We start from the raw sequence: 23,962 nt of genomic DNA, 5'->3' as shown, positions 1-23,962 counted from the left end.
TGACGGTCCATCCCCAAGCCCCGCCCCCCGCCCTGGCCCCGCCCGCTGTTGGCGCCTGCGCGCGGCCCGCGAGGCCTGCTGCTTAGTGGTTCTGAGGTCCGGTGGCGGCGGCCGCGTCCGGAGGTTGCGGGTTCGAGTCCTCGCGGCCCCGCCGCAGCCCCGGTGCCCGTCCCCGACGCGCGGGCGCGACCGTTGCCGGCGGCGTGCGCGGCGAATCTGCCGCTGCGAATCGGCGGGCTCGGCGGCGGCGGCGGCGGCGGCGGCGGCGGCCTCGCGAGAGTCGGGCGGGCGGACGCGCGGGCGGGCGGCGGGGCCGGGGCCGGGGCCGGGGCCGGGGCTGGCGGCGGGCGGCGGGCGGAGGAGCCCGCGCGGGAGCCGCCGGCATGACGGGCCGCGTGTGCCGCGCCTGCGGGGGCACGGACATCGAGCTGGACGCGGCGCGCGGGGACGCGGTGTGCACCGGCTGCGGCTCGGTGCTCGAGGACAACATCATCGTGTCCGAGGTGCAGTTCGTGGAGAACAGCGGCGGCGGCTCGTCGGCGGTCGGCCAGTTCGTGTCCCTGGACGGTGGGTCGGCGCGGGCGGGGGCGGGGGCGGGGGCGGGGGCGGGGCACCGCGGGAGGGGGCGGCAAGGGACGCCTGGGAGGCGGGGGCGCCCCGGGAGGGGGGGAGGGCGCGGGGTCGTGGGTGCCGTGCGCCCGCCGAGCGCCGGGGCAGGGCGACCCCCGGCCCGTGCACAGCAAGGGGGTGCGAGGGAGGAGGGGAAGCGGGGTGACCGGCCGCCCGCGGCGGTAACGGCCCAGGAGCACCGGCTGGGCCGGGCGCAGCCCCGTGAGTCTCACCGCCCGCGGGTTGGAGGAGCCAGCGAGGGTGAAGTCGCCCCGCGGATCCGGGTGCGCTGGCCCGCGGGACCCCGGGACCCCGGGACTGTGCTGTCCCCTCGGGCGGGCGCCGGCACCTCCCGCTCCCCCCAGGGTGTTGCCAGTGTCCGCACTCGCATCCCCCCCGCCGGCTCAGTCCCCTCCCGAGGGTGCAGGGTGATGTGGATGTTTAGGGACCGAGCTGCTCCGGCACCGCGGGGGGCCCTTCCTGGGAACGAAGCTTCTGTTTCTTTCCGATTTTGTTGTTGTTTTTTTAAAAGACTATTCTCGAGAGACACAGAGAGGGGCAGAGACACGGGCAGAGGGAGAAGCAGGCTCCCTGCGGGGGCCCCGCCGTGGGACTCATCCCGGACCCCAACCTGAGCCAGAGGCAGATGCTCAACCTCCGCACCCCGGGGGCCCGCGGGTGTCCACTCCCAGGGCCTGCGCCTAAGCCCCGGGCTGGGCTCCGGCCGGCGGCGGTTGTCAAACACTCAGGCTTTAATCGTTCCTCGCTGCCGCGAGCAATAGGGGTGACCCCTGTCCTTGGCCTGTTTCCTGCTCCCTGGCTCAACTTGGTTATTAGTTGTGAGAGTTTTCAAAATAGATTTCTGAGGACCTCCCGTTTGGACAGTCCTGTTGTCTACAAGTAAGGGCTGTTTTACGTCTTCCTTTTGTTTCTTTTTCTTGCTTCGCAGCGGCCCTGCCTGCCTTCCTCCCAGTCTCAGGGGAAGCGGCCACCGGCTTCCCACCGAGCGTCGGGGAAGCTCCGTTTCTATTCCTGGTCAGTTGAGAGCCTTTGCCGTGAGTGGCTGCTGAATCTTGTTAGATGATTTTTCTCTATCAACGGACACGATCACGTTCTTCTCGTTAAGTGTGTCCGTGTGGCCGATTTTTGAATGTTGCCCCTGCCTTTCCTTCAGGGGAAACCCACTTGATGGTGGAGTATTAGTCTCACGTGTGGGGCTGGGTTAGACGCGCCAACGTTTTGTCGAGATGCTCAGTGGAACGTGGGCGGGGGTGTTTCTCGCGACGTCTTTGGTTTGGAGACCGAGGTACTGCCTCTCGGGGAAGGGTTGGGAAATGTTCCCTTCCTTCCTTTATTGTTTTTGGAAGAAAGTGTAGAATTGCTGTTATTTCTTCCTTGAACGTTTGGTGGAATCCACCAGGGTGGCCACCTGGGCCTCGAGGGTTTTCCCCCAGCAGGTTTTTAACTGCAGATTCAGTATCTGGAGTAGTTGCAGGTTACGGTCATATTTCACGCTACCTCTTTCCCCGTGGGTGGGTTTGTTGTGGTTTTGAGGCGTTGGCCCAGCTGACCGAGGTTGCCGACTTTATGCCTGCAGAGCTGTTGGTCCCGTTCCCATATCCTTTTGGTGTCATCAGGGTCTCTAGTGAGGCCGTGTGTTCCGTTTACACGCTTCCTTTCACGTCTTCCTCTTTTCCCCTTCGTGTCTCTTGCTGCAAGTTTCCCACTTTGGTTGATTTGGCAAAGCACCGGCTTTCGGTGTCATTGCCTTCTCTGTCCTGCTCTCCCGGTCGCCTCTACTGCAGGGCACACATCTTCGTGCTCTTCTAGAGCGACTTCCTGGGCTGCCTGTTGTCGCTCTGTCACACGTGGTCAGACTGTCCCTCGAGTCCCTGGAAAGAGTGACAGTGACGACAGCAGTAAGAACTAGCAGTTATCGGAGCTGACACTAGGGTTTCCCTCGGAGCGCACGCCTTCTCCTGCTGACAGCCTGCCCTCACTGTGGTTGGGGAAGCAGGTGCAGAGGAGATGGACACCCCGGGAGTCCTGGGCACGAGGGATGTGCTCCCACCCGTGTGCAGTGGGCACAGGGTCAGAGCCAGGTGCTGCTCGAAGGTGCGACCCACGGCTCTGAGGATGCTTCCCCAGCCCGGCCTGGCTCTGTCCCGCGGGCTGTTCTCTGGAGGCCCCCGGTGGGTTCCAAGCCCCCAGCGTGGCAGGCGCACTGCTCCTGGGCCAGGGGAGGGCATCAGTGGTGCGTCTGCCCGCCTGGCCTCTGCCTCCCCCCTCGGGGCAGTGATGACTTGGGTTACCCTCGGTGCCCCCGGGCTCGGAGCGCGTGCCAGCTGGCTCTTCTCGGATCTTGCTTACTCCCTTCTCGCCCTGAAAGCTGAGCTTGCTCCCAGAGCTCCCTGTCGGGCCCATGGTCACTCTGGGTCCTAAGGATGCTTTCTTACTCTCCGAGAACTGCACACGTAGAGTCAGCTTAGGGGTGTACGTGGGACCATGTGACTTAGACAGCAGGGCCGTGTGGCCAGAGGCCCTGCCCAGAGGCTCCTGACCCCCAGGGGTCTTTCCTGGTGAGCTCCCACTGTGCGCCAGGCCCGGACTCTAGAGGGTGAGGGGCTCTGGTCCCTGATGTTCTCAGACCAGTAGAGTGTGAGGCCAGCGTCCAGTGACGGGGCCGTGAGTGGTGCTGGGAACGTCCCGGCCGAGTCCTTCAGCTGGAGGGCACGGGTGTGAGGAAGGCAGCCAGCCGAGGGGAGGGACGGGCCCGTGAGGACTGCTGGCAGCTCAGTGTGGCCAGAATGGCGAGTCACTGGGCAGAGCTGGACCAGCTGCGGCCTCAGTGGGGTCCTGAGGAAGGGTCCCGCTGCTTCTCTGGGGCCAGGCCTACCCCAAGTGTGTCAGGAACCGGGAGGGCAGAGCAGGGCTTCCCAACACGGTGCGTGTGAGCGTCGTGTGCCGTGTGTGCGCTGAGTGCCTCGGAGCCAGCAGCCCGTCCCCTGGGCGCGGAGGGGCAGGTGCCAGCTCCACTCCCCGAGGTGCAGCCTGGAGGCAGAGGGAGCCTGGCACCAGGCAGCCTGCCGTGACTGCCTCCTGGGGTCCTTCCCTCTCCCTCCCGGGGAGCATGTCCCACGGTCTCCATCATCACAACTTTTCGTGGCTACGGACTTCATCTTTCAAGCAAGGTGTTTATAGTGCTGGTGTTGTCACAGCACAGCCGCGAAGCACCTTCCACATGTCTGTGTTGCATGGACACCCCCCCCCACCATAATACAATGAGAAAGGTTTGCAGCCCCCAGCCCCGGTTGGAGGGGGTCCCCCTCCCCTAACGAATGCTGGGCCTTGCACCTGCCCGTCTGGCCCGTGCCTTGCCCTTAGGGGGCTCTCCCGGGCACAGCCCCCCCCCCCCCCCCGCCCCCGTGTCCAGGCCGACCTCTGGTCCCAGAGGGGGAGGGTTCTGCATCTCTCTTCCTACCCTGTGGCCCCTCAAAGCCCCGGGAGTCCCTGGCCAGAGTGCCTGTTCTCAGGAAACGTTGGCTGAACTCTCCTAGAGGCTCAGTGGTGAGAGGGGGCTGTTCTTTTCAAGATGTCATTTGCCGTGTTTGTCATCTCCCTTGCTCCGCGCTGCATGGTTTCCATAATCAGAATTTTGATCCCTACAAAACAGGCCCTTTGGGAGCTGCACCCGGTGGAAGGGAGTCTCGGCTGCTGTCGGCGCTTAGCTCCCTGTGTCCGCACAGATCCGTGTCCAGGTGGCGTCCCGGTCCTCAGGACTCCCCGTGGTTTGCTCAGGGGTCTTGGGGTGACCCCAGGGGCCTGAGTCCTTGTGGGGCGCGGCTGCAGGGGGGCTGAGCCTACCTGCAGGGCCTCTGGAGGAGGGGTTACAGCAACAACGGAAACCGTCCCCTGAAGTAGGAGCGCAGCAACCTATTCCAGGTTCTGCTCCCCCTGTTGGAGCTGCGGGTGGGATGGGGCAGATGCGCGCCGAGGCCCTCGGGCCTGCCTTGTCTCCCTGCTGTGGAGGTGCGGGTGTCGCTGGCTCTGTCCCCGCGTCTGCAGGGCGCCCCTCCTGTCTCGGCTCTGCCTCCCTCCCCCCTGCGGGGGCCTGGGGGTGGGGGTCATCCGCGCTCCTCCGCTGCCCACAAGGGGGCGGTCTTGGCCCGCTCGTACCTTCCATCTGCTCCTTCCAGCTTGTGATTTTGTTGCAGGACCTTGCGACAGAGTATTTCAAATGTTTTAAGAAGTAGAGAGAATCGTGTGAAGGGGATCTGAAGGCCAAGATGTCATACCTTGGCGACGAAGCTCGATCGCAGGGAGCAGTCTAGCTTTTTTTCATGCTTCAGGGGACCTTTCGCCTCACAGTTAAGGGGCCGAGATTTGCTCCATAAGCATTTTTTACACTATCCACGCGTGCATTCCAGATTTTATCTCTTGTAACCAAACCCCAGTGGGTGGTGTCTGCTGAGTACAAAATCTGCATCGGTCTGGCAAGCAGGCTTTGACGGCCACCCCCTTGGTGCAGAGGGGACAGGAGCTCAGGGAGCACGGGGCAGGTGTGCACACGTGACAGCGAGTCAGGAGACCGCGCCCCGGGATGTCGCGGTCCCAGGAGGGTGGCTGGGTCCTCAGGGAGAGGCAGGGCAGGGCAGTGAGGAGACAGGAAGTACAGGTCAGAAGTGCAGCAAGGGGTGTGGGGGTCCTGGAGGGTGCAGGGGAGAGTCACGGAGCGGGGAAGGGGGGCAGAGGCGGCTCGTGAGGGGGACCTCTGGCGGCCTTGCGGGACGCTGAGGAATAAGGAGTTTGCCTCTAGCCCTCCAGCAGAACGAAGTCCCACTGCTTCAGCTAGCATCTCTGTGGATCTGCCCTGGCTTCCCTCTGTCTGCATTTATGCAGGGGGTGGTGCTGGGGGAAGACCCCGTCCTTGTTCTGGAAGCCAGGGCTTCCCAGGGCTCACACCATGCCCTTGCCCATTTTTTTTTCTTTTCTTTTCTTTTTTTCTTTTTTCTTTTTTCTCTTCTGTTCTTTTTTTTTTTTTTTTTTTTTTTTTAAGATTTTATTCATTTACTTGAGAAAGAGTGAGAGAGCACAAGCAGAGGGTCAGAGGGAGAGGGAGAAGTAGACTCCCAGCTGAGCAGGGAGCCCGCCACAGGGCTCAATGACCGGAGCCAAAGGGAGACACTTCACAGACTAAGCCCCCCAGCGGCCCCTCATTGTCCTTTTTCTTTTCTTTTTTTTAAGGATTTTATTTATTCATGAGAGGGGAGGGGAGGCACAGAGACACAGGCAGAGGGAGAAGCAGGCTCCATGCAGGGAGCCCAACGTGGGACTCGATCCCGGGTCTCCAGGATCACGCCCTGGGCCGAAGGCAGATGCTAAAGTGCTGAGCCACCCACGCATCCCCTCATTGTCCTTTTTCTAAACAGTTATTTATTAAAAGTGCACGTCCGTTTTAATTAAAACAACATGGCAATTTTTCTCTTCTCCCAGGTTGAAAGTTGGTGGGGGTGCTGGGAACAAACAGACCAAGATGTGGCTGTCCTGGTCAGGCAGTAGGAGTGGCTGGGTCTTCCCCATTGGTCCTGGTGTATAAAAGATTGCAAATGTAAAAATCCTCAAGTTGTAAAAAGCCACCACCACCGGAACAGGAGGGCGGGAGTGCAGAGCCCTGATCTCAGCCCAGCGAGCATGGGTCTGGCTGTATGGAGCTGACAGGTGGCACCGATGGTGTTGGAAGCCCCTTGTTGCTGGTTCAGGTAAAGGAGTCTCCTCGGCCCTGCAGCCCTCCAGCCCCCAGCACGCCCTGTCTGACCCTCTCTGGCCCCATCCTTTGTGACCAGCTGCTTGAGGACATGAGGTCTGGGGTGGCGAGCTCTTGGGGCAGCAGGTCCGTCTCCAGGTGGTGAGTGAGTGACCTCTCCTGGCTCCATGCTCAACTGGAGAAGGCCACGGGCTCTGTGCTGTCCCCAACCCGCCCACGCGGGGCCGGCCCTGCGGCCTCCCTAACCATGGTGACTGTGAAGTGGCACAGGGTGCTGCCCCTCTGGAGGCCCCCCCCCCGCTCTGCCCACTGTGGTGGGAGTGCTGGGTGCTGGTCCACCTGGCAGCCGGCTCCCAGCTCTGCTCCCAGCTCTGCTCCCAGCCAGGCCCCTCACCTGTGCTCCAGCACCTGCCCAGCGAAAGCCCACTTGTTGCTCTTTTCTGTGTTCTGTTGGCTCGGCTTACTTCCTGTCTTTGCTGGCTAAACTTGGGAACCATTTTGCCGAGATCTTTAAGGAATCTTGTGAGTCTTGGTTTGGGATTTGGTTGCAGTCACAGATATGCTGGAGGTCATACTTGTTCTGCACTGTGTGTGCTGGTGGCTGCCCATGGATGATCCCGAGGTCCCTGCTGGCCCCAGACAAGGGCCACGTGCTTTCCCTGGAGGCCTGTTCCCAGATGTCGGTGATCTGGGTTCTCAGGTCCCTGCCAGGTCTGAGTTTCCATTTCATCATCACGTGTGTCCCGGTCCTTCTGCAGGCTCCACATCACGTGGCTGAGGCTGTGAGGTATTCCCTAACTGCAGAAGCCTCTAACCCTTTGGTGTGTGCTTGGTCACAGACGCGCTGGCCTGTGGGGACGAGCAACACTCCCCAGCTCCACTGCCTTTTCTTGGCCACCAGTGTACTCTTTGGCTTCGATAGTGGGGTTTGTAAGTCTGGTGAACAATCCAGACGTCTACCTGGCTGTTTTCAAAGGGTAATAGGGCAGAAGTTCCAGCTCCAGGGCCTTGCAGAGCAGAGTGCATGGAATTTCCTGAGGTGTCTGAGCATTGGAGACCCAAGGCAGAGCATCTGCAGGTCTGGCTGTGGCGACCCTTTGGGGCCGGAGCTCCCTAGGGTGCCGTCCTGTGGTGGGCAGCACACGGGGGGAGAGAGGTGCGAGTGCCTCCGGTAGAACGGCTGGCTCAGAGGTTCCAGGCCACAGAGGCCACAGCCCTACAGAGATGAGTGCACTGACAAAGGCCATTGTGCAGGTGTAACCCCTGTGCATGGGCTGGCCCAGGGTAGGGTGCTGTAGTTTGGAAGGGAGCTGTGCCCTCTCTGGCTGCCATGTGGCAGCGGTCCACTCTGGACTGAGTGTGTGTCTGGAGCCGTGGTTAGAGAGTGCAGATGGGCATGGTCCACCTGCCGTGGCTCTAGGTCAAGGCCATAACCCTGTTGGTATGGCAGAGGGAAAGGAGGCGTGCAGGTTGCTAAGAATGGCCGCGGGAGGCCCCACTTGCTGCTGCCTCCAGCCGTGAACACTGATCCCACAGTGTCCTCGCTCCAGAAACACCCCGTGCGGTAAAGGTCTGCAGGCACGGATCTTTCCTGCCAAGGTTTGACTAATCAGTCTGATACGTTTTTCTAGGTGCCGGCAAAACCCCAACCCTGGGCGGCGGCTTCCATGTGAACCTGGGAAAGGAGTCAAGAGCACAGACCCTGCAGAACGGTATTTCCCATGGCGGGGGCTCTGGATGAGGGTGGGTTTTGGGGGTGGCATGGAGGTAGGGGATGAAGGGCAAGAGCGGGCAGCCTGCAGTAACCCCTGGCTAGCACTTTCTGCACCGTGCCGAGCAGAAGGGTCTTATTCCTGAGTCCCGGGGAAAGCATCCGGTCTTACTCCATTACGGATGACGTCAGCTGTGGTTGCTCAGGCGGGGGCACGTCTGCCATCACCTCTCGGACACTCTCAGGAATGTTAGAGCATGTGGGGTGCCTCCCGCTGTGGTGCACCCCCTTGCTCTGTGGTGCTTACAGGTGTGCCTCGGACACACTGCAGGATAAGTGACTATCACAACAAGCGAGTTACGTGACCTTTTCCCCGGTGCGTGTAAAAGTGTGTCTGCGTTACGGTGCAGTCTTTACGTGGGCCATGGCATTATGTCTAAAAAGTCAACGTTCTTACCTTCGTTTAAAAGTACCCTCATTGCTAACAACGCTCACCATCATCTGAGCTCTCAGCCAGTCGTAATCTCTTTCCTGGGGGACGGTGGGGTCCCCGCGGTGCTGGCTGCCCACTGGTCGGGGTGGTGGGTGCTGGAGGCTGGGGTGCTCGTGGCAATTTCTTAAAACAAGACAAGGAAGTTTGCCACATTGATGGGCTCTACCTTTCATGGACGATTTCTCTGCAGCAGGTGATGCTGCTCGATAGCATTTTTTACCCACAGGAGATCTTCTTTCAAAATGAGGGTCACTCCTCTCAAACCCTGCTGCTGCTGCTTCATCAACTCAGTTCACATGACAATCTAGGTCTTTTGTCATTTCAACAGTCTCCACGGCATCCCGACCAGGAGTAGTTTCCATCTCAAGAATGCATGTTCTTTGCTCACCCCTAAGAAGCCACTCCTCATCCTTTCGAGTTTCATCTTGAAATTGTAGCAGTCCCGTCTTCGGGCCCCACTTCTGATTCTGGTTCTCTCGCCATTTCACATCTGCGGTCGTCACATCCGTGATGACTTCGCCCACTCAAGACTTGACCCCTCAGCGTCATCCACGAGGGCTGGAGTCGTCTTCCTCCAAATCCCTGGGAATGTTTTGAGCTCTCCCTAGGAGTCATGGATGATCTGAATGGCATCTAGGATGTGAATCCTTTTCGGGAGGTTTTCAGTTGATAGTGCCCAGATCCGTCAGAGGGGTTACTACGTGATTCTATAAGGCGTCTATAACCTTGTGAGACGTATTTCTTAATAATAGGACTTGCAAGTCAAAATGGCTCGTTGATCCCGGGCTGTAGGATGGATGTGGTGGTAGCACGTGTGAACACGGCATTAATCTCATCGTGCATCTCCGTCGGAGCTCTCGGCCCAGGTGCACTGCCGCTGAGCAGTGATGTTTTGGAAGGAAATCTTTTTCCTCTGAGCAGCAGGTCTCAACAGTGGGCTTCAGATATTCAGTAAACCACGTTGTGAACAGATGCGCCGCCACCAAAGCTGTGTTCCGTCTGCAGAGCACGGTCGGAGCAGGTGTGGGGTGAGTTTAAGGGCCTGGGGCCTCCGAGTAAATGAGCACTGGCGTCCGCAGGGAGGCACCAGCTGCGGGGCACCTGACAGGAGGTCGGCCTGTCCTTGGAAGCCTTGGGCAGAGGCCCCGGGCTCACCCCCCGAGCTGTGGGTGCTAGGTGCTCCTTCTTCCCGGGAAAGGCTGTTTGGTCCCGTGGAGGCCCCGCGGCCTCTCCAGGACCCCAGGCTGGGCCTCTCCAGCGGCCCGGCTGCCTCCCCCCGCGCTCGCGTGTCACCGCCACGGCTCATTGCCTGGGGCCCCCCCGAGCCGACCTCTGGCGGTGCCAGACTTTCCCTGTGCGGGGCCTCCGCCTTCACAGGATCGCAGAGCCGGGGCCTTGCAGGCCGGGCTGCGCAGGGAGTGTGGCCGCGGCCGTTGATCTCCTCCCCGGAGGCTCAGACCTGCTCCAGACAGCGCAGGCTGCTCTGCCTTCTCCGCAGTCGTGTGTTCACCAGGTGGCTTTTAATTTCCCTCGAGCACCTTCCCTTTGCATCCTCAGCTCGGCTCACGCCAGGTGCAGGAGGCTGTGCTTTCGGCCTCCCGGCCTCGCCGCGCCTCCTGCCTCGGCTGACTCGCTCCCAGCGTCGCTCCAGAGTGAGGGCGGCTCTTCCTTTCCCTCGAGCCCTCGGAGGCCATCGGAGGGCTGTTGGCTGGCCTCGTGCTGAGGTTGCGTGTCCGGGACCAGGGAGGCCCGAGGAGGGGCAGGCGGGAGGGGCCGGTGCCGGAGCAGCCGGGGCGCACACGGCCACGGGGGGAGGGGGGCTCGGAGCAAGACACCAGTAACGGCAGGATCGCTGGTCACAGGTCACCATAATGGGTAAAACAAAACATTTGAAATATTGGGAAAATTACCAACGTGTCATGTAGAGATGACGTGCACCAGCGCAGTCGGAAAAAGTGGTGTCCCCGGACGTGCTGGCGGCAGGGCTGCCGCAAACCTCGTGTGTGGAGAGCGAACGAGGCGCACCTGGGCCTGCCTGCTGGGACGGCGCCGGGCGAGTTGTCGCCCTCAGGGACCCACCGCCCCCGGGTGGGCTGCGGCCCCAGCACTGTCCCGTCCCTGGGCTGTGCTTAGCGCATCCAGCTCTGTGTTTCCATCTCCCTTGTGCTTGTCCTTTGACCCCATGGCTTGTTCTTAGCGTAGTTCGTTCTTGTGAGAAAACCTGCCGTGTGTAGGACCTCCGCCCCCTCAAAGGCCCAGCCTTACGGCCCAGCGCGTGGTCCCGCGTGGTCCACCCGCGCTCGAAAGGAGTGTTTTTCTGCCCAAGTTCCGTACATGTCACTCAGGTCAGGTTTCCTGGTGATGCTCGCTGATTTGGGTTCTGCTTGTTGTGTCGCTGGGAGGGGTGTGCAAATCTCCCATCGTGACGGGATTTGCCCTGTGCTCCCGTGGCTTTGTCGGGTTTTTGTTTCACCAGTTTTCAGACCTTGTTCTCGGTGCATCCAAGTGTGGAATTACCCCTGGCTGGCAGCCCGACCTCTGCTGCCGAGGAAGCGCTGTGCCTTGACCCCTGGCTGGGGGCCTGGCTGCGCTGCCCCTTCTGATCGCTGCCGTCCCAGAGCGAGTGCTCCCTTGGCTGACTGTGCGGCCCTCTGCCTGGCGATGACTCTTTCTCAGCGGACGATGTATCTGCTCCTCAGACCCGGCACGGTGTTTCCTAGGGTAGCTTGTGCCTCCGCCCCACGTGGTAAAGAGCAGCATTCGGGCAGACGCACGCACGGCGGTGGACTGGAAACTCATCTAAAGACAGAAATAACCGTGTTATGAAAAGTAGTTACCTCTCGGTTAAGAAAGTAAAACCGAACGTGCAGGGTCCTCAGAGTGGAGTGTTGGCGGGGTCTGAGGCCGAGGTATTTGGGGAGCGCGAGGCGGCCCTGGGGGCTGCACCCCAGAGAAGACCTGCGCGTGCTGTCGCCGCACGCCTTCCCACGGGGCTCCTGCCTGCGGACAGGGCCTCGGGCAGCTCCCAGCAGCCTGGCGCCGCAGGAGGGCCTGGCTTCCCTTCCCCCCTCCCGCCCGGGCAGGTGTCCCCCCCTCCCGCCATCGACCGCATCCAGTCTCGGCCTGGGGGGCTGCAGGGAGGCTAGCGAGTCCAGCCCCCGGTTCTGTTGCTTTTGAGCAGGGCTGTCCGCCTGGCACTCGGGGCCTAGCGCTGTCCTCGCCTGGCGGTGCGCCCACACTCTGTTGACCTCCTGTCCTTGGAGATCATTCTTTTGTCTTTGCCCTGGTCAGTTTATGCCAATTTTATCTCCTTCTTGTCATTTTTCTGTAGCTCTTGGGGAGATGGAAAGGGCAGATCCCAGCAGGTTCTGCAGACGTTGTCTAGGAGGTGTCATCGGTGCATCTCGGATGCGTGGGGCTCCCCCCGCCCCGCGTGGAAGCAGTGCGCTGGCTGACGGCTGCGGAAGTGCGCGTGTCGTCCTCATGCCTCCGCGGGGCAGGTCCTGGCTGCCCCTCCGCCCGCGCAGCCCCGCCTGGTTCGGGTGCAGCCCATGAACGTAACCTCTGCTGTCGCGGTGTCAAGGGCTGCGCGCCTTTCTTAGACGGGTAGGTTGGCAGATGAGCAGCAAACTGACGGCCCCCATGGCCCCGGTCGAGGTTGACGTTCACGCGGGGGTTGCCATCTCCCGGCCTCCCTCCATATGGTGCTGGTGCCCACGCCTTTCCTGGGCTCGTCTCTGGTTTTGTCGGGGACGCACTCAGGCTGTGGTTAGCGAGCAGGTCGGCGGAAGAGAGCGTGGGCCCCTCGTCCTGGCTCCGGGGCGTGTGTGGAGGGGCCGAGAGGGTACCCCCCAGGAAGCAGGAGCTGGTGGTCCCGAGCCGTCGGCAGGGAAGGTCACTGCCAGGCTGCATGTTTCCTAACCGGGCCCTGTGGGGGGTTCCCTCTGTCCCTGGAGCTGTGATGCGCCACGCTGGCTCTCTGAGCCCTTTTACCGGGGAGACATTTCTATTCTTCCTGTGTCCGTTTTTCTTGGTGTGGCGCACGTAAAGTGCATGAACGGCACTGACCCTCCGTGAGCTGCTTGATAAGCTTGGATGAGCTCGGTTTGCCTCGCAGGCCGGGGCAGAGCGTGCTCTGGAGCCCCAGAAAGCCCCTAGTTCTGCTGCGGACGATCGGAATCACAGAGGACGCCCTTTCTTGTGCGCGTCGCCCCTGGGTTCCGTGCGGTGTGGGCCTTCCTCGTGTGGGTACACCATGATTCGTTCACCCACTTCTCCCGTCGGGGGCGCTGGGCACTGCCCTCTGGCTGCTGTCCACGTCCACGTCCACGCACGTCGTCCTTCGGTGGGTGCTGCTCGTGGGCATGTGCGTGCCCGAGAGCGGGCTCTCTGGGGCGGCAGGTGAGCAGACGGGCCGGGGGCTTCGCAGCTCGGCTGTGCCGTTCACCCTCCCACCAGCAACACCCGTGCGTGTGCAGGGGCCGAGGTCTGTCGGTCTCGCGTCCGCGGGGGTGTCACCTGCTTTGCCTGGTGAGTGAGGACGGGCCTCCTGTGTGCGTTTGGCCATCGGAGACCCGTTCTTGGAGGCACCTGCTGCGCCTTCTGCACAAGTGTTCTGAGAAGTTGAGCTGCCGCTTTCCTTCTGCTTCACCATGTTTTCGTGCGTCCCGGGTGTGAGTCCTTGCTTGATTGCACACGCTGTGAATCCTTTGCCCACTCGATGGTTGGCTTTTCACTTTCTTGTCTCTTGACGAATAGACGTGTCTTAATTTTAATGAAGTCCCCAATATGGTTTTTTTTTTTTTTTTTTAATGGCCAGGGGGTTTTGTGACTTAAATTCTTGTCTGTCCCAAGATCTGAAGACCCTTACCTGTGTTTTCACCTAGAAGCTCTGTTGTTTTATGTTTCGCCTTTAGGTCTGGGATCTCCCTCAGACCAACTTGGTGCAGGTGCTGTAGGTAGGGGTTGAGGTTGACATTTCTCAGTGTGGACATTGGGCGTCCCGCTCATCTACGGCACCGTCCTTTCCACAGGACACTGAACTGCTGCATTTGTGACACGTCAGGTGACCGTATGTGGGCGAGTCAGCTGCAGATGCTGGGGTGACACCCAGGGTCCTTGGTGTGTCTGCAGCTGTGCCGGGTGGGTCTGCGTGTCCCGAGGCCGCTGCCGTGCTGCCCGGCCTGCTGTGGCGTCCTCTAGTGATCCCGCGTGCACTCCAGCTCCTCAGCAGGGCCTCGGCGTCTGGCTCCCTTGTGTGGCAGAGTAAGCGTTGGGATCAGCCTGTTGGCTTGCCCGGATTCTGGTTGCCGTGTGGCTCCGTCAGTGCAGAATTGCTCCATTTACTTAGGAAACGTGGTCGCTTGTAGCTGCTGCTCGGTTAGCAGCCGTGTGACCGTGATGGCCCTGACCCCTCTCCTCCCCGTCTTTCTGCCCTCACTTATCTCCAGGGCTTCGTGGCTGTCGCTGCCGTGTGGCTGCCCTCCCCAGGGCGAGGGGAGCAGAGTGCTGACCGTGCACCTTGTCCTCCGGCTCCTGACCTTCAAGTGACAGTGGCCACCAGCCTGTTGTCAGGAAGGATGATGTTGGCATTTTGTCACATGCTCCTTCCTGTCTCTTGGAATGATCACGTTCATTCTATTATTTTGTTCCTGGGCTGAATTATGCTGGTTTTGTGAGTGTGCAGCTCCCCTCGCCCCTCTGGGAGAACCGTGCGGGGCCACGGCTCGGTATTGGTGTGCTGTCTGCGCGGGCCCGAGTGACCCGCCGCTGTCCCCTCAGATGGAGGACGCAAAGCCGTCCGGGCCTCCAGTTGTCTTTGTGAGAAGACTTTCACGACACGTGAAGATTACAGATGCAGCTTCCGCTGGGACTGTTTTTTGTAGGGTTTTGGTGGGACTGGTGAGATTTCTGTTCCTCCTTGTCCGTGTGTCAGACATCCTCCTCGAATTGTCTGAGTAATTGGGACTCAGAGTGGGGTCGGACCGTGCTCCCGGGTCTCCACGTGCCTGACCCGGGCACTCTGTGCTTTCAGCCCTTTTCCTGAGTTGGTCTTGCTGGGGATTTTTCGGTTTGGCCACCGTGTTCATCTTTCAGAGCGTCATTCGTGGGCCTCCTGCCTGAATGGGGTCTTCTCTGTTACTCCCCGCCGTGACGGCTTCAGCTCTGTGCGCTCTTTCAGCTTCTTCACTCAGAAGCTTTGGTCACTTTTTTAAGCCTCTTTTTTCTGATATTTGCAATTACAGCTATTTGTCACAGCTGGAACCCACATGTTTAGAGGTAGCTATTTTTCGTTTTCATTTTTTTTTTTTTTTAATATTTACTTATTCATGAGAGAGAGAGAGAGGCAGAGACACAGGCAGAGGGAGACGCAGGCTCCACGCAGGGAGACCGATGCAGGACTCTATCCTGGGTCCCCGGGGTCACGCCCTGGGCCAGAGGCAGATGCTCGACCACTGAGCCACCCGGGCATCCCATGTTCTATGGGTTTTTTGAGGTTTTATTTTAAACCCCCTCTAGTCTCCTAGCATTGCTGCCCTGCAGCAGCTTCCCTGGTGCAGACATCGCCCGTGCCCTGGCCGCAGGGCTGCCGCTCGTCCCCGGGACTGCACGCAGCCTCTCCATCCTTGGCCTCATCCTGTCTGCGACCGTCTCCCCCAGTCTGGACACCTTTGAAGAGACCTGGCACTCTGGAGTCGGCCGCGGGCTCGGGGTGATCCTGCAGAGCTGGCACCCTTGTCTCGGCCCCATGTCGGGGTACTGGCCGCAGTGACCCGGGCCTGGAGTGCCCTTCCATGTCCCCTGCCCTCCCCCCATGCTGTGCTCCTGGGAGAGGTTGGGCCGTGCTCGGACCGGAGGGGGTGTTGCTGTGCCGCAGGGTAGGGCCCCTGCCACGACCCGCAAGACCACGGGGGACCGGCCGAGCTTCTCCTGCAAGGGTGGCGCTGGCCCCGCGCTGCCTGCCGTCTGCCCTCCCTCTGCTCCGCGGCGCTCACCACCGCATCCCACACTCAGTTCCATGTGCGTGAAGCCCTGTCGGGTCCTCGCTCCGCGGGACTGTTGTTTCTCCCTGTGGCGTCCGCTGTCCTCATGCCGTGTCCTTGTTCTTTCTGATAACCCCTCCTGCAGGAGTCCGCGCCCCGCCTGGAGGGAGAGGCCTGTGGAGCCAGCTGCGAGCCTCCCCCGTGGACCCTGCCGGCAGCCGCTCCTCCTCCACCCCTGAGCCCACTGTCAAGGTCTTTATCTGTGTCTGCTCGGCCGTTCGGTTCATTTTGAGTTTTGTTTTGTTTCGTTTTGTTTTCAAGCAGACTCCATGCCCAGCGTGGAGTGCATCGTGGGGCTTGAACTCACGACCCTGAGATCGAGACCTGATCGAGATCAAGAGTCAGACACACTCAACTGACTTGAGCCACCCAGGCGCCCCTAATTTTGAGTTTTAAAAAACGTTCAGTAATCATGTTTTTAATTGTCAAAGACTGTGACTTTTTTTTTTTTTTTTAAGATTTTATTTGTTTATTCATGAGAGACACAGAGAGAGGCAGAGACGCAGGCAGAGGGAGAAGCAGGCTCCACGCAGGGAGCCCGATGCGGGACTCGATCCCGGGACTCTGGGATCACGCCCTGAGCCGAAGGCAGACGCTAAACCGCTGAGCCACCCAGGTGCCCCAGTGGCTGTGTCTTTTTAATTATAGGGTCTTGATATGTTTCTTTTTTTTTTTTTAAGATTATATTTATTTATATGACAGAGCGAGAACACGCACAAGCAGTGGGAGTGGCAGACTCCCCGCTGAGCAGGGAACCGACGCAGGACTCGATCCCAGGACCCTGAGATCATGACCTGAGCCGAAGGCAGACGCTTCACCAACTGAGCCACCCAGGCACCCCTCTCTTGATACATTTCTGTGGATTGATAGCTTTTTGGAGGATGTCATGGGCTTTGAAAGCTTTTTTTCCGTTACCAGTCTGCTTGTGGAGCCTGGTGCTTCTCTTCCCTCTCGTTGCCCTTTCCCGCGGAGGTTGCTGGCTCTCTGTGCCGGTTCTCACTTCTGCACGGGTGCCCTTCTGTAGCCAAGCAGGCTTCTGTTGGCCACCGGGTGCCTCTGGGTGTCCCCAGAGCTGGTCACAGGAGTCGCTGTGCTGCGTGGCCCTGATGGAGCACCCCAGTGTCTGCTGCGCTGGCCTTGGGGCCTGGCTAGCATCGTGAAGGTCGTCCTGGCCTGGGGTGGGGGTGGGGGGGTCCTGTGGATGGAGGACCTGCAGACTCGAGCAGTTATGACTTAGGCCCTTCCTTCTGCATGTTCCTGGGGGCGCTTGCCCTGCCCCCACCCTGCTCTGGGTTCCTTCTGCTCTCCCGTCCGGGCCGGGCTGTAGCTGTGGGCCTGCCAAGATGCTGTTCAGCCACTGGCTGGAAAGGAAAGGCGGGCCTTATTTTCATAAAACGCCAACATCTGGAAGGCAACTATCTATGTACTAGCATGTTTACGTCCAGCATTCGTTTTTTTTGGGAGGAAACGTAAGGAGAATAAGCTACGGTTAGTTACTTAGGAATCGGATCCAAGAAATTTATTTATTAATGTCTTTGCACAATTGTCTGCACGTGCTTGCTGACCTCACGTGGATTACAAATTCATTTGGGGAGTGACTGCTAATGGGTACAGGGTTTCTTTTGGGGGGGAAGAAATGTTCTGAATTGTGCTAAATATGCTAAAACCATTTTAAAAATTATTTTTATTTATTTTTATTTTTTTTAAAGATTTCATTTACTTATTCATGAGAGACACAGAGAGATGCAGCGACACAGGCAAAGGGAGAAGCAGCCTCCATGCAGGGAGCCCGACGTAGGACTTGATCCCGGGACTCCAGGATCCTGAGCCAAAGGCAGATGCTCAACCACTGAGCCATCCAGGCATCCCAGAACCATTTTTTAAAAAATATTTTATTTATTCCTGAGAGACACAGGGAGAGAGAGAGGCAGAGACAGAGGCAGAGGGAGAAGCAGGCTCCATGCAGGGAGCCCGATGTGGGACTCGATCCCAGGACCCCAGGGTCACATCCTGGACTGAAGGCAGACGCTCAACCGCTGAGTCACCCAGGTGTCCCAAAACCATTTTTTAAAAGTTTTTTTTTAATTGAGAGACAGAGGACACGAGCAGTATAGGCAGAGGGAGAAACAGACTCCCCACTGAGCAGCGAGCCTGATGTGGGGCTCTGTCCAGGACCTTGGGATCACGACATGAGCCCAAGGCAGACAACCAACCACTGAGCCACTCAGACGCCCCCAAAACCATTGAATTGTATACCTTAAGTGGGTAGATTGTATGGTATGTGAGTTTTATACAATAAAGATATCATTAGATAACTTCCTGCGATAATTCTGAGCCCCCAGGCTACCAGAGAGCCAGCAGATGGGGCCCTGGTGTTCACAGGTCCATCAGCTGCTCTCCGTACCTGCCAGGTGTGCTGGGATGAGTGTGTGCGTGCCGATGGGGAGCCAGGGATAGACCCTGCGGCCTTTCTGTCCAGTCAGGGCCGTGGGCCTGGGGACAATGACCCCGACCCTACGTCAGTTCAGTGTAACTGGAGGGCTGCAGGCAGGGCAGGGGTGCTCTATTGGGAGGCTGTGTTGACTGTCAGGTCCCCCAGTTGCTGGACCACATGCCGGACCATGCACCAGGTCCCCAGGTGCCCACCCTTGGCTGGCAGTCATTGTCGGGAGCATGTGTGGGGCAGTCGGGGGCCACACAGGCCTTGCCTTCCCCTGCCTGCTGCCCCTGTCGGAGAGCAAGGGATCTGCACTGAGCCTTTGTGGGCAGCCCACGAGTCCCCCGCTTCTTTTCCTGGTGCAGCTGAAGGTGGCCTTTGCCAGAAGAGAGCGGGTCTGGGGGCCAGAGGGTGCTGGGTGGAGTGAAGTCCGTGTGGGGAGGTCCAGCGTGGCAGCTGGGGGTGGGGTATGGACAGGGCTTCCAGTCCAGCTCGTGCTGTGTCCCTGACCTGAGCTTTGGACGTCTTTGTTCTGTACTGTGTGCCATGTGGCCACAGTGACCGCTGCCGTGTGGCCACAGCACGGCTGCACCCTCGGCTGCTGCTGCCTGTAGCTGACGGGAGGGGCTCAGCCAGGACGAGGAGTGTCCTGCGGTCGGCTGCCGTCCTGGCTGTCCCCTCCCCCGCAGCCCCCGCCCTCCCGGAGTCTGCCTGCTGGTGCCCCTTGCCCAGATGGCGCACGGCAGGCCGGAGCAGCCGGAGCAGCGGCTCTCGGTGGGGGGGCTGGGGTGGGGGCCGGCCGCGGGCACACACTCGCGGCCCCGCCGGCGACGCGGGTGGGCACGACCCAGCCTCCTGGGGCCCCCGGCTGTCAGGCCGTGTCGTCTGTCCCTGCCAGGAGGTCGTGCCTGCGTGGAGCCCGTGGCACGCGCAGTGGTGGGGAGCGCCGGACCGGCCAGCGCACCCAGCCCCTTGCGGGCGCCCGAGCTCAGAGGCCCACGGGCCAGGGCCGCTCCGGCGTGGAGGGCAGTGAGACCCACACCCGTGGGGCTTCGCCGCAGTGTCCGCGCGTTCGGCCCTGAGCACGGACGGGAGAGGGCAGGGCGCGTCGCCCTCGCTGGGAACCAGTGCTAACGTGTCGTGTTGTGTCCTAGGGCGGCGCCAGATCCACCACCTGGGGAACCAGCTGCAGCTCAACCAGCACTGCCTGGACACAGCGTTCAACTTCTTCAAGATGGCCGTGAGCAAGCACCTGACGCGCGGCCGCAGGATGGCGCACGTGATCGCGGCCTGCCTCTACCTGGTGTGCCGCACGGAGGGCACGCCGCGTATCCTTTGCTCGCCGGCGGCCGCTCGCTGTGGATGTCACTGAGGGCCCCGGGGCGGGCCGTGGGCGCCGGGGCCGCCTGCTCTGGCTCCCACCCCGCGCCCCGCGCCCCGCGCCCCGCGCCCCGGCCGGCCACCCTGTGCGCTGCTCCTGCTCCTCCCGCCTGCTCGGGCCCCTGCTCCCGTCCCGTGTCGTCCTCGTTTCGTGACGGCGCGTCCTCCTGGTGCCTTCCTGGCGGCGGCGGCCCTTCGTCCCGCGCCCGGGGGGTCTGGTGGACTCGGGGTGCACATCGCTCTCCGGCACTTGCACGGCGGTGCCCACGGTCTCGTGCTCCCGGGCTCCTGACGAGCAGGGCGCCCTGACCCTCGGCCCTGGGCCTGGGTGGCTGTGCTGCTCCCGGAGCCCCTAGCGCCGCCTCGATCTTCGCTCGGAGCTGTGGGCCCGGAGTCCCCCCCGCCTCTTGAGCGACTCGCGGTTCCTGCCTGGGCATCACTCTGGGCATCACTCGTTCACGGCACGGCCCGCCAGCTGCCTTCTCGCGTGCCCTCTCCTTGTCCCCACTTATCTTTCACTTTGGGGCCTCTGTGTGCCCCCACATCCTTGTTCCTGCTCCTGCGCTTCCAACCGAAGGCTCTTCATGTCCTCCGAACGCTTCCTGCTCACGTCCCCTTCTGGGGGTAACGGTGCCTCCTCCTCTCCTGGGGCAGCAGCCACCCTCGGGCTCCTCTCGTGCCCTCTGCGTCCCCGGTGGCTGTGTCTGCCTCTGCCTGGCAGACGGCCCCGGCCGTGGCTCCTGGTTACGCAGGCGTGGACTGCTGGGAGGCTCCCGGCGGGCCCGTGTGTCTGGCGTGTTGGGGCCCTTCTGCTTGGGCAGCCCTCGCTATGGGAATCTCTCATTGCACTGTCATAAGATCTTGGAAACTGCCGATTCCAGCCTGCAGCGCCCGAAGCACACGTATGTTCTACGCGGGGCAGGGCCTCGGGCTCTCGGGCTCTCGGGCTCCTGCCACAGCGCCCGCCAGAAGGCACCACCGCGCTGATCGTGCGAGTGCCGGCCTAGTCTTTGTTCTGCCCTCGTGGGGTCGTGTCGCTCATGTCACTGAGCAGCAAGAGGCCTGCCAGGGGTCGCGCGAGGTGGAGCTTGAGGTCGGGCCAGCTCAGGACGCACGTGTGCAGGCCACGCTCTGGAATCCGGCCAGAGCGTGGAGCGTCAGAGCTGATGCTCCCGTAGGGAGAAGATGGGTGTAGACAAGCTGCTGTGCTCTGTGCACCGCGGCAGGGGGAGGGGACATGGCCTTTCTTCCTACATCAGAGTCCCCCCCCCCCCCCGCTGGCCCCCAGCCGCACCCCTGTCCACCAGAGAAGGGTGTCCTTGGGGACCTGGCCCGTGGTGCCCACAGCGGCACTATCACTGTCGCCCAGAGGGAGTGGCCGGCCCGGGGCCAGGGGACCGGGATGTGGGGGCAGAAGCGTCAGGGTTGTAACCAGACACCCCTGTCGTTGCCAGGTGGGTTTGTGCTGGCGCCAGGGGTGTTGATGGCACGGCTGGTGCTTACTGGGACCCCACGGAGCTGCCAGCAGGCCTGGGTCTGAGCCCGGGAGCTGTGTGTGCATGGAGGCCTCTGTCACTTGGGACTTGTCACCATGTTGCCGCCAGCAGGGGCCCTGAGTGGGAGGGACAGACACAGGCTTCGGACTCCGGGGCTTGGTCAGTAGTGGGTGTGGTTTGCAGGCCTGGGCTGGGCTTCCAGGGTCTGATTCTGTGACTCTGGCCACTGCGTGTCACCCCCTCACACTCACCTGAGGACCTCGTTTCTTATTCAGAGGGTGAGATGGTCGAGGACTGACCGTCCTGCCACCAGGCTCCCCAGCCCACCTTTACCTGCTACCGCATGTGTCCCCAGGGACAACCAGAGCGTCTCAAAAAGATGTTTTTACTTTTTAAAAAACATTTTTTAGGTGGTTTTTTTTTTTTAAGATTTTATTTATTTTTTCCTGAAATAAAACCTGGGGAACCAGCTGCAGCTCAACCAGCACTGCCTGGACACAGCCCTCAACTTCTTCGAGCCTTCTCTCTCTTCAACAGAGAGAGGCAGAGACACAGGCAGAGGGAGAAGCAGGCTCCCTGCGGGGGCCCCGCCGTGGGACTCGATCCCGGGATCCCAGGATCATACCCTGAGCTGAAGGCAGACGCTCAACCACTGAGCCACCCAGATGGCCCTAAACAATGTTTTTAATGAACTATTTTCTTGATGAGTTTTAGATGCACAGTGAAGCTGAGGGGGAGGTACAGAGATTTCCATGTACCCACCTGCACGCAGCCATCCTCCCCTCGTGCAGACGCCCCCGCCACATGGTGTGTCAGTTGTGCTAATGAACCTGTGTGACGCATCAGCACCCGAGTCCGAGGCTCACCGGGGCTCACTCTTGATGAGGTGCCTTCTGTGAGTTTGGGCAGACGTGCAATGACATGTGTCATCACCGTAGCCGACGGGGAGCCCGTGGTCAAAAGAAGGCCGTGGGACGGCTAGTTGGCACATGTCGGAAGGTGGCCAGCGTCTCCGGGCCCCAGGGAGTTGCAGATTGAAAGCCACGATAGGCTGCCGTGGAGCGGCTTCCAGGACCCGGGGCACTGCTGGCCAGCCTGTCGGTCCGGCCCTGAGCTGCGTGCACAGGGGCCTCCCCCTGCGCCGTGCCCATGGTGGTGGGACCTTCCTGCCGCCGGAGCTCTGACGGAGGGCTACCTTCGCAGCTTGGCCTCTACGGCTGATGGAAGTCACGGAAATCGGGGAGAGACTCTCATGGTGTCCCTTCAGAAGCTTCTGGTTTTACGGGGCCCCTTGGAGTTTGGGATTTCTGAGGGGTCAGCTTGCACTGTGTTGTCCACTGTGAGGAAAGGGTCGGGTTTGCTTCTGTCCAGGGGTGTCCAGCACGCGCTGCCCGCGGGAGCCCTCCTCTGCTTCGCCTGCTGCCTGCGGCCCTGGCCCGCGTCTGAGGACCTGTAGCAGCACCCGCGGCTGTCCTTGGGCCTCTGGCCTTCTGGGTGGCAGTCACATTGTCTGTTCCTATGAGAAAGCTTCTGGGATTTTTTCATTGGGGTTCATGGATCCATATGTGGGGAGATTGACATTGATGCTCATTTTAACAAGAGTGAACCTTCCAGTCGAGGACTATCCTTTGCTTCTTTGGGTGCCCCCACAGCCTGCGACGTGTTACTTGTGGTGAGGGGGTCTTTCCCGTGCTGTGTCAGGCTGTTCCCGAGTGCGTGCCCTGCGCCAGTGTGGACGGCCTCTGTCTGGGTGGTGACGCGTACGGGTACAGTCGAGTTCCGCACGTCGACGTGACGGCCCATACTACAGAAGTCAGTTACCAGTCTGGAACGTGGGATCGCCTGTGTGTGGCCACTGGCTCATCCCTTCCGATCAGTGCACCTGCAGCGCCGCACGTACTGTGCGCACCGGTGGGCGAGGCGCCCTTGGCTGTGTCTGGACTGTGGGCGGTGCCGTCCACACCCGCTGTGGGGGTCTGCAGGCGCCCTCCTGCTGAGAGCACTTGTCAGGACGGGTGCGCATCTCCCACGTATTTATCAGAGTGATAAATACTGGGATGTGTCCCTTAATCGATGAATTACATCAACTAGTTTTTTTTACTTTAAAAAATTTTTTAAAGATTTTATTTATTCGTGAGAGACACACAGAGAGAGACAGAGAGAGAGAGGGAGAAGCAGGCTCCATGCAGGGAGCCCAACGTGGGACTCGATCCCAGGACCCCGGGGTCATGAGCTGGGCCCAAGGCAGGTGCTCAGTCCCGGAGCCACCGAGGCGTCCCTTTTATTTTTATTTATTTATTTATTTATTTATTTATTTTTTAAACTTTTTATTTATCTATGATAGTCACAGAGAGAGAGAGAGAGGCAGAGACACAGGCAGAGGGAGAAGCAGGCTCCATGCACCGGGAGCCCGACGGATTCGATCCCAGGTCTCCAGGATCGCGCCCTGGGCCAAAGGCAGGCGCCAAACCGCTGCGCCACTCAGGGATCCCCCGAGGCGTCCCTTTTAATCCAGTCTTAGAATATTTCTGTTGGAGAATTTCACCCGTTTGAATTAAATGTCTTGTTGGTATATTTGTGTCTGATTCCACCGGTTTTGCTGTCCGTCCGTTTGTCCTTTGCTCTCTTTCTCACCAGCTCTCAGAGAACTCAAGTGTTTTATTCTGTTTCCTTGAAGTCACTGGTGTCTCACATGCTTACGTGTCACCGTGTTGCCCCTGCTCTCCGTCACACCCTGTGCCCCCGATGGCAGCCCCGGGCGGCTTGGACCACGCAGTGTGTCACCGTGGCCGCCGCCGCTTGCCCTCTCAGCGCCCGTTCACATTTCCCCGTTGTGACCCTTCCCGTCCTGCATTTTTGTGTGCGCATCTGGGCCGTTTCCTTCTGTGTCTGTGGTCGGCCTCCTGGAAGACGCTTCTCTCCGCTTTTGTCTGTATGAAACATGTTTACTCTGAAGGATGTCCCTGTGCTGGCGGTGCTTCTCGTGGCGCTCACTGGTCTCCGTGCCTCTCCCCTCCTGTCCAGGGGAC

General features: G+C 60.4%; 1 protein-coding gene across 3 annotated transcripts in view; it reads left to right on the top strand.

Moving 5' to 3' along the window:
- Positions 1-312: 312 nt before the first annotated feature.
- The window catches only part of BRF1 (BRF1 general transcription factor IIIB subunit), a 63,657-nt gene continuing 40,007 nt past the window's right edge, over positions 313-23,962 (top strand). For 2 of the 3 annotated variants that reach the window (XR_012002337.1, XM_072762508.1), the window contains exons 1-3: positions 313-567; positions 8,005-8,085; positions 19,212-19,385. Coding sequence is in view for 2 of the 3 variants with exons in the window: in XM_072762508.1 (XP_072618609.1) it covers positions 384-567; positions 8,005-8,085; positions 19,212-19,385 (439 nt within the window). In the remaining variant the exon portion in view is untranslated. Of the gene's footprint in view, positions 568-8,004; positions 8,086-15,705; positions 15,813-19,211; positions 19,386-23,962 lie in introns of all 3 variants that reach the window. The other variant, XM_072762509.1, reaches the window with a different exon arrangement.

The sequence above is a fragment of the Vulpes vulpes genome, chromosome 6 (assembly GCF_048418805.1).
Source record: "Vulpes vulpes isolate BD-2025 chromosome 6, VulVul3, whole genome shotgun sequence".
In the NCBI taxonomy this organism is placed as follows: Eukaryota; Metazoa; Chordata; class Mammalia; order Carnivora; family Canidae; genus Vulpes; species Vulpes vulpes.
The sequence above is the reverse complement of the archived record's forward strand: the minus strand, read 5'-3'. Positions and strand labels throughout refer to the sequence as shown.